The sequence below is a fragment of the Montipora capricornis genome, chromosome 11, assembly GCF_036669925.1.
Source record: "Montipora capricornis isolate CH-2021 chromosome 11, ASM3666992v2, whole genome shotgun sequence".
Taxonomy (NCBI): domain Eukaryota; kingdom Metazoa; phylum Cnidaria; class Anthozoa; order Scleractinia; family Acroporidae; genus Montipora; species Montipora capricornis.
The window spans coordinates 42,050,796-42,064,236 of record NC_090893.1 but is presented as its reverse complement, the minus strand read 5'-3'; the positions used below and the strand labels follow the sequence as shown (position 1 = coordinate 42,064,236).

Genomic DNA, 13,441 nt, shown 5'->3' with positions numbered 1-13,441 from the left:
GTAGGCTAATTTGCACTTTGACAAAAGAATTATAAATTGACCCAGGAGCACATCACCCGGGGCATGCAACTTACCTATTTTCGTGCAACGGCGTTTTCACAAGTAAGGTTATTTTTAGATTGAATTTCCCGCTAATGAGACTCCCACAGGTAGGCATTTATAGATTATGCTAGCATAATTTTTGGCATAATTCGAGCAAACTGGCATAATTTCTAGCATTGCTAGCATAATTTGCTCATTTTGATAATTATCAGATCATTTTTGATGCTATTATTTGATAATTTTTTGTCTCTAGTCCCAAGTACTTGGTGACCTTAATCGATATTTAAAGTTTTAGTTAAACTAATAGCATTTGAAGTTCACTGTGAAGCACTGAGCCCGGGTCTGAGGTGCACCGAAACCGGAAGTTACATTTATCTAGTACTAGTGTGCATGTTAACCTGAACCACATGTTTATTTGAAATTAATTGTGGATTTGTTGCGTTTCTTTCCTGTAGACGAACGGCTTCTAGTTAAAAAATATATATTTTGGACTTATTTGCATTTTTTCAAAGAGCATAATTTAAAAAAACGGTGGCATAATTTGGAAAAAAGAGTATAATGTTAGCATAATTTGGCCAAAAAAAAGCAATGCTACTAGCATAATATGCCACTTTTACTAGCATAATCTATAAATGCCTACCCACAGGAGCCTGATGACCAATTACAAGAAATTAAGATGACGTCATAGGGTCATCAAACCGGGACTGCCTTTGTTTTTTGACCTAATTCGCGGGAAGGGCTAGTCTAAAAATAAACCTACTTGTGAAAACGCCGTTTCACAGACGCTGTATGGAAGTTGCACGCTCCAGATGGGCTCCTGATAGACCGCCTTTTATTAATAAGGTCTATAAGGGTATATTTTGTTTAAAGATCCACTAAAATTCCATTAGCATTACAATGACTTTCGACCCCATTGCAGGTTAATTAAATGTTCCCCTGTGTGCACCAGAGAAATCTACCCATTACCCCAGCCCCCTCAAACCTACCAAAATACGCACAGGTTACTCTACGCACAAAGACGCCACTTAGCAGGGGAGTGACAGGCAAGACTTTTACGACACGAAAAAAATAAAATAAAATAAAATAAAATAAATTAGAAAACTAAGAAATATTACACATTTTCCGACTGGGATTTACCGTCCAAATAAGTTTACATTAGGGAGTCATTCACAACGCCAAAACTAGGGACGATAACAACCGCTGAATGAATGTTTTTGTATCTCGTCGCTTATCTCGTCATCAAAAGTCCCAAAATAATGTTGTTTTTTTTCTTAACTGTTGATGTTTTTCTGCAGTACAATTTAACGTTCGCTGATTAAGCTATGTGAAACGAAATGATCGAAGATCTTGTCTGTTACTTGCAAGGTAGGTCGTGAAAATTCGCAATCATGTTAATCGTTTGGCTGATTATAAGCTGCAATAAAGGACAGGTCAGTTTTCACAGATCACTCGTTACAAAATTTTACCTTTAATTTACTAATGCTATACTTGAGCTTCATTAGGCCTAACAACGATGTTTAGACCTAAGGTTAGCCATAATTATGTTTCAGAAGAGGTAAAACAATGACCTTTAACGAGTGACCTGTGTTTTAAACCTGCTGTGCGATCGCGATGCAATTATCAGATCATCGTCAAATTTATTTTGATCTTATTTGCCATCCACCGAATAAAAGAACTCATTGTTTCAATAAACCATGTTTTGGCATACCAAAAGTGACTGACCGTCACGCGAAATTGTCGCGTTCTCGGATTGGTTTATGAAATTGATCATATCACTTTCGAAGCATTGTTATTAATATGTACTTTAAATATGTATAATTGCAAGCCATTAAAATAATTATGAATAAGCTTAAGTGAAAGCTGGTCTGTAAAAATAACCTCGTCGAAATAAACTGAAGATTGCCAGGCTCTGTAATGCTTTTGTTGGATACTCCTAAAACAGAATAGAAGTGTACTAAGAGTTTTGTGTATGATATGTACTGTCTCATAATAATTATTATTTGAAATGTATATATAATTTACGAAGTTGATATTTGTTTGATAGCATGGCAAGTCCATTTGTTCCAGTGGATTTAGACAAGCTGTTGGATGAATTTGAGGAGACGGAAGAAGGTGAACATATTTGTTTGTGATGCTAGGAGTAATATTCGTAATTATGTTGCAGTGAAAAAAAAATTGGGTTAAAGGGAATCTCCACTGATCGAGTCACAAAGATAAGTTTATCCCACAGAACATAATTATTGTTTACAATCAAAACGATTTGAGTGTTTTTCAATGAAATTGCTTGTATCAGAAATAAATGAATTTCAGAATCCCTTGTTTTTGTTTTCAAATTTCCCGGGTGCTACCATCTTCAATAATAATGATGTGTAAAGGTCTATTGTTTCAAAACAAAAGCTCTTTGTGTCAGAACAATAGGGAAAACGTAACATGTCACAGTTATTCAAGAAGGCGGCGCCCGGGAAATTTGAAAGTGAAACTTAAGTGATTCTAAATTTCCCTTTTTTTCTGATACAAACACTTCTTTGAAAAAAAAATTGTCAAGCAAATTTGATTGCATGGAAGAAAAAAGGAGACCTGCAATGCCTGGGCGAAATATACATAACTATCAGTGAGTGAGTAATATTGAATGAATGATGATGGCGATGATATTAACATTATCAAGGCAAAGAATGTACTTGTTATGGAAGTGAATAATTTTGAAAAAATTAAAATTATAAATTAAATAGTTGAAAATCACTGATTATTTAACAAATGGTAAACGGCTCAGCGTGCACTATTGAGTTATGGTGCACGCGGGAGGTTGCTAAGCATGAGAGAAGCGTAAGAGTCGCTCAAGGCGATAGCCGAGAGCAACTCTAGCTTCTTGAGTGCTTAGCAAGCTCCCAAGTGCACCATAAATCAATAGTGCATGCTGAGCCATTTACCATTTGTTTTATAACATAAATCGTTAACACCACTCCTGCTTGTTTTGCATGTATTGCATAAATCAAGTTTGGTCAATAGTCGATGTCAACACAACTTTGCTTTCTAAAGACAACTATGAATTAACAAGACAAAATGATCAACAAACAGTTTTCCCAGTCAAAAATTTATTGGAATCAACAATAATTTGCTCTTAGGAGAGAGAACATTTCAATTTTCTTGCGAGGGTCGACACAAACACGCTGTCTTTGCACATGCTTTGCCTCTGTTGAAAGAGATCAACCTATCGCAAACAGTGAGACTTTACCAAGCCAAACATTAAGCGACGTTACACTATTTCAGCTCAAATGGCAGATGAAATAAGTCTCAAACAGAAAATCGACATTCCAAAACACCATTTACATGTACCTTCCTGTAGCATCTTCCCTGGTCTCATAAAATCCATTTCAATTCCGCGATTTGGCTTCAATATTTGAGCAGAGTTCAGATTGTGTTTTGGAAATCAAACACGAAACCCTCTTTTGTCGCTTTAAGACCTTTAATGCTCCTTTTCCACTGCTGATTAATCTTTAGGGCTATAATTATCTTTCTATTTTGAGCTCTTTAGAGGTTCACCCCTATTCTACGAGGAGGAAAATATGTCTTGGAAAATTAGGAATGATGCGCTGGTGAAGGCATTTTCTTGTTTCTCAGTCTCGGAAAGTTAGATCGCTCGTCAGCTGTCGTCAGCGAGTGTGCACACATGGGCAAATAGTAAATGACCATTTGGCCAATCAGAACGCACGTTTTTTCCAAGTTATGTTATAAAAGTTTATTGAGAGGCTTTTACATGCTGCATTAATGTTGAGTACAGTTGCCCTTTTCTGTTTCAGAAACAAAGCCAGAACAACCAGTCTTACCTGGTGCAGGAAATATTGCAAGTAGAAAGCAGCTGGCAAAGCAGAGCTTTCAAGTATCATTTCCTAGTATTGAGGAAGAGGTTTTTTCTGACCAAAGATCTGATGGACATCGTTCAGATGACAGAACTAGCAGTGATAGCGACAGTGATAGCATAAGTGGAGTGATAAAAGAGGCAGAAGCAATCACTAATCAGAGGGATTGTTTTCAGGCACAAAGTACACCAGGTGTCATTGACAATATTTCAGGCAAACTAAAAGAAAATGTTACAGTGGACGACACAGACTTCAAACCGACTTCAAATGATAATAGTATGTGGAGCACAATTGAGGGAAGTAATTCTGAGGATGTTGCCGTGAATGAAGGAAAGAATTCAAAGGAAGTAGCACGTGCACAGTGGCGAGAAGAGGAATCGGCTGAAACATCAAATAGCATTGTGGCTGGTGGCTTATCCGATATTGATTTCAACAATTTTGCATCCAAGAAGGTGGCCTACTCTGCGGAAACTAGCTGTCCAAGTGATGTGACAGCATCAAGTTTAGAGGAATCATGCAATGGGAGTGGTGTGACTGGTGCTGCAAGTCACACAGATGGAGAAAGACACAAGTCTAGTGAGGAGAAAATTGGGCCAGTGGAATCTACTTTTGATGCTGGCCAGTTGCATGATTCCGGGTTACAAGTCGTAGATTCAGATGTCAGAACTAGTGATCCTGAAATATCTAATGACTTGGTGGGAGGTGTCAATTTTGCAGCACTCAGTTGTGATAGTCAAAGAGAAAGTGTAGATTGTATGAAGAATGTGCCTGGTTTGCTGGAAAACCAGGCAATTTTTGATCCCAGAATCAGCGATGGTGGTCATCAAGACTCTGGGATATCAGATATCTCAGAGGCAGTCCATGTAAGTGATTTGTCTCTTGAAGTAGCTTCTGATACATTTACAACAAACGCATGGCCTGTGGTCCTTGTCAGTGACAGTTCACTTTCTCAGGTGCATGAAGCTGATTCTTCAAATCTTGAAAGTTATGTGCAACCATCAGTGCCATCACAGGACCAGGCAGATTCTGCCCTTAACGAAGCTGGTTCATGGATATCTAAGATTCCAGAAGATGTTGATGATACTCTGCATCACATGGAGGCCAATGATGCCAGCGATAGCGAAACACAGGTCTCTAGAGACCACCAAGTTGACATTAGATATGATTTGTCTCCAAGTGCTCCTGACTATGGTGAACCCGCTTCAGAGTTCAATCACATAGACACAGAAGCAGTTGATGGAAATGAAGGATCCATACCACTTCCAAATGAATCAGATTATGAACAGTCACCTCCTGGGTTACAAGAAACAGGCTTGACCATTGCAATGGATTCTCAAGGCTCCCTAGAAGCTAGACGCATCACCTCAGGGGAAGCAAACCTGGGAAAGGTGCCACCAATTTGGGTGCCAGATTCAGTAGCAACCCATTGTATGAACTGTGGTGTGAAGTTCAGTGTTATAAAGAGAAGGCATCATTGCAGAGCCTGTGGAAAGGTAATGACAGCAGTTTGTTACACATGTATGCAGTAATTAACAACCATTCACCAAAGTGGAGGTGGCTGGTGGTGGATGTTTACCAAGCTGCAAAGCGAGATATCAATTAGCACAAAAAGATGAATTGATTTAATTCATCTATTCCTGAAATAATTACAATATTTTCGGGTGCAAATCCAGTGCAAGTTGCTCGGAGGCGAGTAACAAAGGATACTTGGAGTTTGAGTTAAGCCAATCAGAGCACTCCTTCAATGCTATCCACTGTTGAATTAGTAATTAAACTAAACAATTATAATTGTTTGCTGAATGTCATTTAAACCACTTGAAAATTATGGCCTTGCCTATTATAGTATTGAACTGTTTCCCATCTTGGCAAATGGTATTTAAATCCTTCTGAATAATAATTATCTTAATTAGCTGGGATATGACAATAACATGCTGGCATTATCTAATTATCATGTAAAATGTCAAAATAATCAAATTGTGGCTGCAGGATCTCTTTTCAAGTGTTATAATTGAGAAAGGCGTTAATGTCTTAGTAGCTACTGTAGCACCATAGAAAATATCAATGTTTTGTTTTGCCTCTGTCAAGTCTTGCTGTTGCCCATTACTTGCAAGTGTTTAGAGCTAGAAATGTCAAGACTCAAGAAAAAGCTTAGCCAACTGGTAGCCAACTGGTAGAGAATTGACGATATGCATTGGTACTTAATTTACAGGCTCTGTGCTCGTCATGCTGTAACATGAAGTTTATGTTACCATACATGGACAACAGAGAGGGCAGAGTTTGTCAAGTATGTTGCAATGCCTTGCTAAGAGGTAACTAAAAAGTAACTTTGATTTTGAAAATGTTATGTGCTATATAAAAACTGTAGCCGAGCTTGGTGTAGGACATCCTGGAAACATGCAAGCATGGCCACTTCAACCCTTGAAAGAGCAAGGGCTCTATTTGATGATTGTTTTTGTGAGTTAAACAAACCATGCCATAAACTGAACATCAAGCTGAGGGAGTAAGAGGGTTTGAGATTCAGGTAGTATGAAAAACGTTCCCAATAAGTTAATAGCAGATGGCATTTTTCAAGAAGGAGGTTGTAGTTTTCTTGGATAGAAATGTGTTTACGATAAAAGCAATGTCCAGACATACAACACTTTATTGTTCATAAACTTGTTGCCGAATGGGAAACTAAGAAACCTTTTTTGCTAAGTAAGTCTGAAGGACAACATACTTCTTGGTCTGTCCTTGCTGTTACATGTCATAGTACTGTTGTGTTCCAGGTTGTTACGATTCTGGATTATTACTTTCACTTGACTATACGTTTCCTCAATGAAGGTTCTTTAAAATTGGATGTTTGTGCTTTTATCTTTTCCACGATCCAGCTGTTTCGTTCTCTTGACTATTACAAGTGTGTCGATCTTTAGTTATTATAACTAAATTAAATAGTACTATACAATATTCTTCTCTTGACTATTACAAGTGTGTGTTTAGTTAATATATTAACTTAAATACTATACAAAGTTCTGTGTTCCTAATGAGTATTATTCTGAAACCTCCACTTTAATAACAAGTACTAGCAGCAGTAAATAATTGTACTTGAAAGCTTTTAACTAAAGGCTACCATGGTAGCAAAGGTTTTTGTGCTGTTTTAGTCAAATTCCTTGCCTATTTTAGGGCTGTCTATAAAATCTTTGCGGTAACTTGTTTTTCTTCTCTGGTTTTGTATTTCAGCGGAAGCATTGATGCATGTTACTGAAACTCAATCCATTGAAAACCCCACAGCAGGGTATGACAATCCTACGGAAGACTTGACGCTGGACCATCATGTAGAGGAGGACGAATTGGTATCTGTTGACCCAGAGGAGGAAATAACGGAAGCTGCTGAAGCTGTTGGAGATGACAGCTCAGTGGCTTTTGCAACAGCAGGTATAATGTGACGTGAAATGAAAGATCACTCTAGTTAGATTAGAGAGGCTCCCTAGAGTTTTAGGGCCGCATGCAAACTGGGCAATATAAGTATGGGCTTATTTTTCTGATTTTGTGACATGACTCAGCGTGTCCAAATCTGTAAAATGAACTGCTTAAATTTTCTTGCATTCCCTTCAGTAGCATTTTTTTAAAATTGGCTCAGTTCTAACCACAGTTCCTATCAAATACCTTATATTTGTTAGTAAGAATGAAAATTTACAAAATATTGGCAAAACCATCTGAATGACCTTGTCATGACTTTTTACCACTTAAAAATGTCAGGCAATATAATTTCCATAATGTGGCAAGAAGGGAAAAAATTCAGCAAAGAAAAGTATAAATATTAAGGAATTTAGGTCAAAGATATCTGCCTGTCATTAGATGTGATGTTGCCATGGTAATGGCCATAATCCAAAAATTGACACCCAAAAAATAAGCCTTATTATATTGGTACTCATAATGGTAAATCTCTAATGGGAAAACTTTAAGAGAAATTAACTAGGTTTCCTTTGTAAACTTGTGCCCTATAGTTAGGGTATTCGCAAGTACTCTAGGGAGCCACCTTAACACAACTTATAAAAAGCAGTTGCAAGCTTAAGCAAGTCTGAGAAAATCCAGACTTGAATAGTATGCGCAAACCCATGCATGTGCGATTGCGCTGCTCTCCTCTACCAACGGAGCTTCATGTATCATGCCTGACATGGCAGCTGGTCAATTGGACAGTATCTAAAAATAATCTTGACCTAATCAAGACAATTAAACATATAAACGTTTCAAATTTGTGGATTAATTAGAGTGAAGGTAAGAAGGAACTTGTAAGATAATATGATTGGGCTTGCAAGCTACATTTAATGTTATAACTGTTACAGCAAGAAAGTGCAAGGTTGAATGTGGAAGTACCTACCTGTGTACACAATGCAAGGAGCAAGATTTGAAAAAACTCTGCCTCTTTATAAACTCATTGACACCTTAAACACCCTAGAATGCTGCCAGTTGATGAGTAAAATGGTCTACTGGCATTAGACTCATTAAAATTTGTTACCCTAAGTCTCACAGTAGCCTCGTGGTTAGTGTGCTTGACTCCAGATTGAGTGGTCTGGGTTTGCGCCCTGGTCGGGACACTGTATTGTGTTCTTGGGCAAGACACTTTACTCCCAAGGACTGCCTCTCTCCACCCAGGTGCATAAATAGTACCGGCGAATTTAATGCCGGGGGTAAACCTGCGATGGACTGGCATCCCATCCAGGGGGGAGTAGAAACACTCTTAGTTGCTTCATGCTACAGAAACCGGGATAAGCTCTGGCCTAATGGGCCACTTGGCTCGTAAGCAGACTTTACCTCTTTACCTTTGAGTCTCATTCTGAGGTGTCTATGGTTTAACCCATTGACTCCCAGGGGTTCCCCATTGATGAGTAAAATCGTCTGGCATTAGGCAGAGTAAAATATTTATCTGGCCGGTTTAGGCCGGTTTGGATGTCAAAGGGTTAATGCAGGGGATACGGTTTTTGACTGGTTAACCCATTAAAACCTCAAACGACCTAGGAGACCCCAAGTTTATGAGTAAAATCATCTGGCATTAGATTAAAATCTGTTAAGTCCCACTTCCAGGAGTCAATGGGTTAAAGGTTGCTAATGTGGTTCGGATGACTGTTAGTTTTGTGGGAGTCATTGGGAAGACGAAGTTTATTTCTTTACTTCATACGAACAACACTTGAAATGATGAATGTACTGTACAAGCTTGCACTAGTCTGTGAATTTTTCACTTTATGCACACAAGGGCCATTTTTAACAGAAGTTGAACTAATCGAGGAGCTCAGTACATTGCATTATGACGTGAAAGAGCAAGGTCATCATGATATTTACTTCTTTTGAGAATCAAAACACACTCAGTCTGGAAAAGCACACCTAATGTCAAAGTCAAGCAGACCATGCTATACCCTCTAAACTGACCATTCATAGCAGGCGTACCATCTAAAAGATAATAATAATAATAATAATAATAATAATAATAATTATTATTATTATTATTATTGTTATTATTAGTAGTAGTATTATTATTATTAGTATTGTTATTATTATTACATTTTCTGTTCTGTAGCTGTCGATCAGACTTCAGAGGATACTGTTCCAGGTCTTCCGCTGCTACAGCTCCCAGTTCTTCCTTCTCCAGATGTGCTTGGTACACCATTATCAACACCTACATCGCCTGCTCTGTCAGATGACAGTGACTGTCTTTTTCGATTAGATGTTGATAATGTGCGTTCTTTGTTGCCGCAAGACACAACTGCTCTGCCCCCTGTTTTAAGGGTTGTGAATGAAGGTACGCACCACACTGGTAGTGGTATTATCATGCACGTTAAATCATGCATGCATAATCAATAACTGTGTTAAAGTCAGACCAGCATATGTTACCATTATGGTTGACTTTGAATAGACATGCAGCTTCTTTGGAGAGGGGTATAGCCACTTTCATGGTTCATTCACTGAAGGGAAACAGTGATTATGTATTTATAAGTTTCTTCTTTCAGGGCAGGGTGATGGAGTTTGACTCTGGTGGTGATCAGTGCAGTCCCCTTTAACAGAACTGCTGTTTGTGACCAGCATTTGGACACCTTGAGTGGAAATCATCCTCAGAAGACGACTTCTGGTGCGGTCATCAAAGTGTCTGACACCAACAACATCCCTTCTTTAAGACTACACTCACCCAGACGATTCATTTCTCTGAAGGGTTGCATGATTATGTACCATTGAATTCCACAGTAATGTAACAGTTGTGTTTTTCTTTTAGAGGTGTCTATACATGAGAGGCCTGATCCAGCTGAAATAATGTATCAGCTAAAAGGTAATCTGAAAACCTTTTCATTGATTAAGTTTTCTGAATAAGAAACTTATTTTATCAAACGAGTTGATAAAGGTCGAATAATCACCGTGAAAGATTTGGAAAGCTGACATTTTGAGCGTTAGCCCTTCGTCGGAGCGAAGGGCTAACGCTCGAAACGTCAGCTTTCCAAATCTTTCACGGTGGTTATTCGACCTTTGTCAACTCGTTTGATAAAATAAATTTCTGTTTCAATCTCCCACCGACGCAGCACCACAGTTTCTTTAGAAACTAAAATTTTGTTTTCTGAATAAGAGTCTGACAGAGATTTTATCCCATTGACTCCTGAAGTACGCCGTATTAATGAGTAAAATTGTGTGGTGTTAGACTCTAGTGAAGACTGTCAAGTCTCACTCCCAGGGTGTCCTCATCAACAAAGAGACCTTGGAAATGAGGTGGACTCCCAGGGATAAATGGGTAAAATATAAAGTACAGTACTTTGTGATATTATTTGTTGAATTTGGGCTTGTTGGTATAATTATTTTTTACTTATAATAGGTCTCCATGAAACAGTTATATTTTTGCTGAATAAAAACTTGGTCGTCAAAGTTAGCATTGTGAAATGTAAGTTTTGTACACTTTATGGTACACTGTTAGTAGTGTTTTGTCAGTAGTTTGGTTTGTCATACTAAACTTACTGTTTTTAGGTCAAAACTGGGTAAAAATCTAAATTTATTTAGTACGCTAACTAGCCCATGTATATAACATTCCCGACTAGTCACTGAAATGGTACAAAATATAATATGGCACCAGAGCTATTCATATTTAACACTTTTGGTGACTGTAGACGACAATATCTCAAAACTTGAAAAAATTTCCATTTCCATCCCCTCTATCCTTGGCTGCAAACAACAAAGAATAGCTTCCGAGCCGCTTCAATGGCCACGCAGGCAACAACACTTCACCATTATTTTTTGGTCTTTATTGATGCAAAGATGTCTTTCATTGTTTTGAATTTTGACTAAAATAGCATGACACTGCCCCTTTGAAAAGGAACAAATTAGTGTTTTATTGCATTCTTGGTTTTCCCAAAGTCAAGAGCCTCAGATTGAGGTACCATGCAACTCAATGTACAACAACATTGTTTTTTTTCTAATATTCTGTGCATAATGTATTATGCTTTGAAAACATTGACCCTCAAAGCTTACACCTTATGCTAGGTGTGTAAAACTCAGTTGCACTTTTACTTAACTCGAGTTCAAATTTTAAGCTCACACATAAAACGTTTTGACGCATGCAGAATTCAAGAACTCATTGATTCTACAAGTGTAACTTCTGTGAGGGAGTTAAGCTGGGTTGAAAATTCACAGGCTGGAATAATGAAGGTAGTCATTAAATCGCAGATGATTGTGTTGGTCCGAACTTGATGGTACATTGAGCCCAGTATGAGGATCACACCTTCAAATGAATACAATACTGTAATGACTGGGATGGGATGCTTCTTTATGTCATATTATTTATAATAAGGATTTTTTCCTTGCAGTGAGCTGTTGTGTAAAACGAAAATGTTGGTGTTTTGTTTCGGAAGGAATGGGAGCTGCCAATCAAGAAGAAATGGTGAGACTGGATTCAGGGTCAACATTTACTTAATTAAGTGCGTGTCATTGTCTTTTTTTTGTTTCAAGTTACCTGCACTAGTAGATCTCTTTAACCTGCAGGCCCAGATTATGCTAAAATGTACTATGAAACTTTATGAGAATAAGCTATGATCATTTGATGCACCAAGAAACAAGTGAGAAGCATGGAGTCTATTCCGACCCTTAACCTTGGGTGTGATGTTGACATCTGCAGGTCAAGGCTGCTGCCTTAGAAAATTTTCTGGGAGCCCATCGGGCTTCCAACATTAAAAGTTAGTAGCCCGAGTCATTTTTTTCAAGAGCCCAGAATTAGTTAATTCCAGCTGGGATCAAATTTACAAGAAAGTGAGGATGAATCAAGTAAGGTGCCCGTTCGGGCAGCTTGTTTAGAAATTTGGTCGCCCAAACGGGTGACCATTAAGCAGCAGCCTTGCAAGTCATTGATCAATTTGATTATGAATGCAAGGAATTGTTGCATTTGCACCTTTACATTCTGCGTAATTACGGATCAAGAAGCCCTAGCTGTCATCTGCATGGCTGTGGTCTGTGCTCTGAGATCACTTTATGTAGTACAAGAAAAAGCTAACAGATGAAAGAGAGAAGTGATCCTGGTACTTTTCTGGACAATTTAAGCAATTGTCTTTTATAGACACCTGAAAAATGCAGGTGGCTTCAACGAGACTCAAACCCATGATCTGACTGCGATGCTGGTGCAACTCAGTAGCTTCATACCTTGTCCAAAGTTCTGAGCTATGAAGCCACTCGGCTTGGAATGGGTCAATAATATTACTATTGTTGGGCTCAGTTGTGTTCCTGTGAAAGGACTTGACAAAAAAAAGAAAGCTACAGCTGTAACAGGTTTTTAAATAATTTTCAATGGTGGGCAATGTTTTATAGATCTTGTAAGTTAAACTTTAAGTGCAAATCTTTGTAACACAATGGACATAGCATTTTGCCATCTTCATTGTTAGCTTAGCTTTAGGGATCCATGAAGTATATTTCTAATTTATTATACTTTTTTCCTACTGATGTTTCTTTTGCTGACCTTACTGTAATTTGTGGTGGGCTTAAAATGGTGATTACTAATTAATCTTGTTTTCAGTGATAGCGATCCTGGTCTAGGTATAATGAGTTTTATAGCAAATAATAAATTAAAGCTGAAGTTGACTTGGCTTTTAAAACAATTCTCACATGAATTTATGTGTAGGTGGTCCTTCTGGAGTGTCTGCGTAAAGAGACCATGATACCCAAGGATGTCCTCTCACACTTTAATACAGCTTTTGCTTATGCCAAACAAGGTACAAATAAAAAAAAATAGATAAATCAATGAATGAATAAAATTAATACAGCTTAAAAATAAATAAATAAATAAACAAATAAATAAATAAATAAATAAATGAATAAATAAATAAAGGGTATGTAATAGCTACTATTCCAATTGTGTACAGTAAAAGAATTTCGTTTTTAAGAAAAACAATTGTAAAAGATTATAGACCATTTTAAAGTTGTAGCTACACTGTATGTTACCTGGCCTGAGAATGGATCATGCAAGGCTGCCAGTGACCCTGTTTTGATACAAACCTCCATGCTTTTCTAATGTTAAGGTAGAATAATTAAAATTATTAAAAACTGGA

At 37.7% G+C, this 13,441-nt stretch overlaps 1 protein-coding gene across 1 annotated transcript in view; it reads left to right on the top strand.

Moving 5' to 3' along the window:
• Positions 1-1,274: 1,274 nt before the first annotated feature.
• LOC138024526 (zinc finger FYVE domain-containing protein 9-like) overlaps positions 1,275-13,441 on the top strand; it is a 33,355-nt gene continuing 21,188 nt past the window's right edge. The window contains exons 1-10 of the mRNA XM_068871744.1: positions 1,275-1,407; positions 2,087-2,154; positions 3,840-5,392; positions 6,109-6,208; positions 7,116-7,310; positions 9,451-9,672; positions 10,141-10,194; positions 10,729-10,794; positions 11,714-11,787; positions 13,015-13,105. Coding sequence (XP_068727845.1) covers positions 2,088-2,154; positions 3,840-5,392; positions 6,109-6,208; positions 7,116-7,310; positions 9,451-9,672; positions 10,141-10,194; positions 10,729-10,794; positions 11,714-11,787; positions 13,015-13,105 — 2,422 coding nt within the window. The 5' untranslated portion in view covers positions 1,275-1,407; position 2,087. The remainder of the gene's footprint in view (positions 1,408-2,086; positions 2,155-3,839; positions 5,393-6,108; positions 6,209-7,115; positions 7,311-9,450; positions 9,673-10,140; positions 10,195-10,728; positions 10,795-11,713; positions 11,788-13,014; positions 13,106-13,441) is intronic.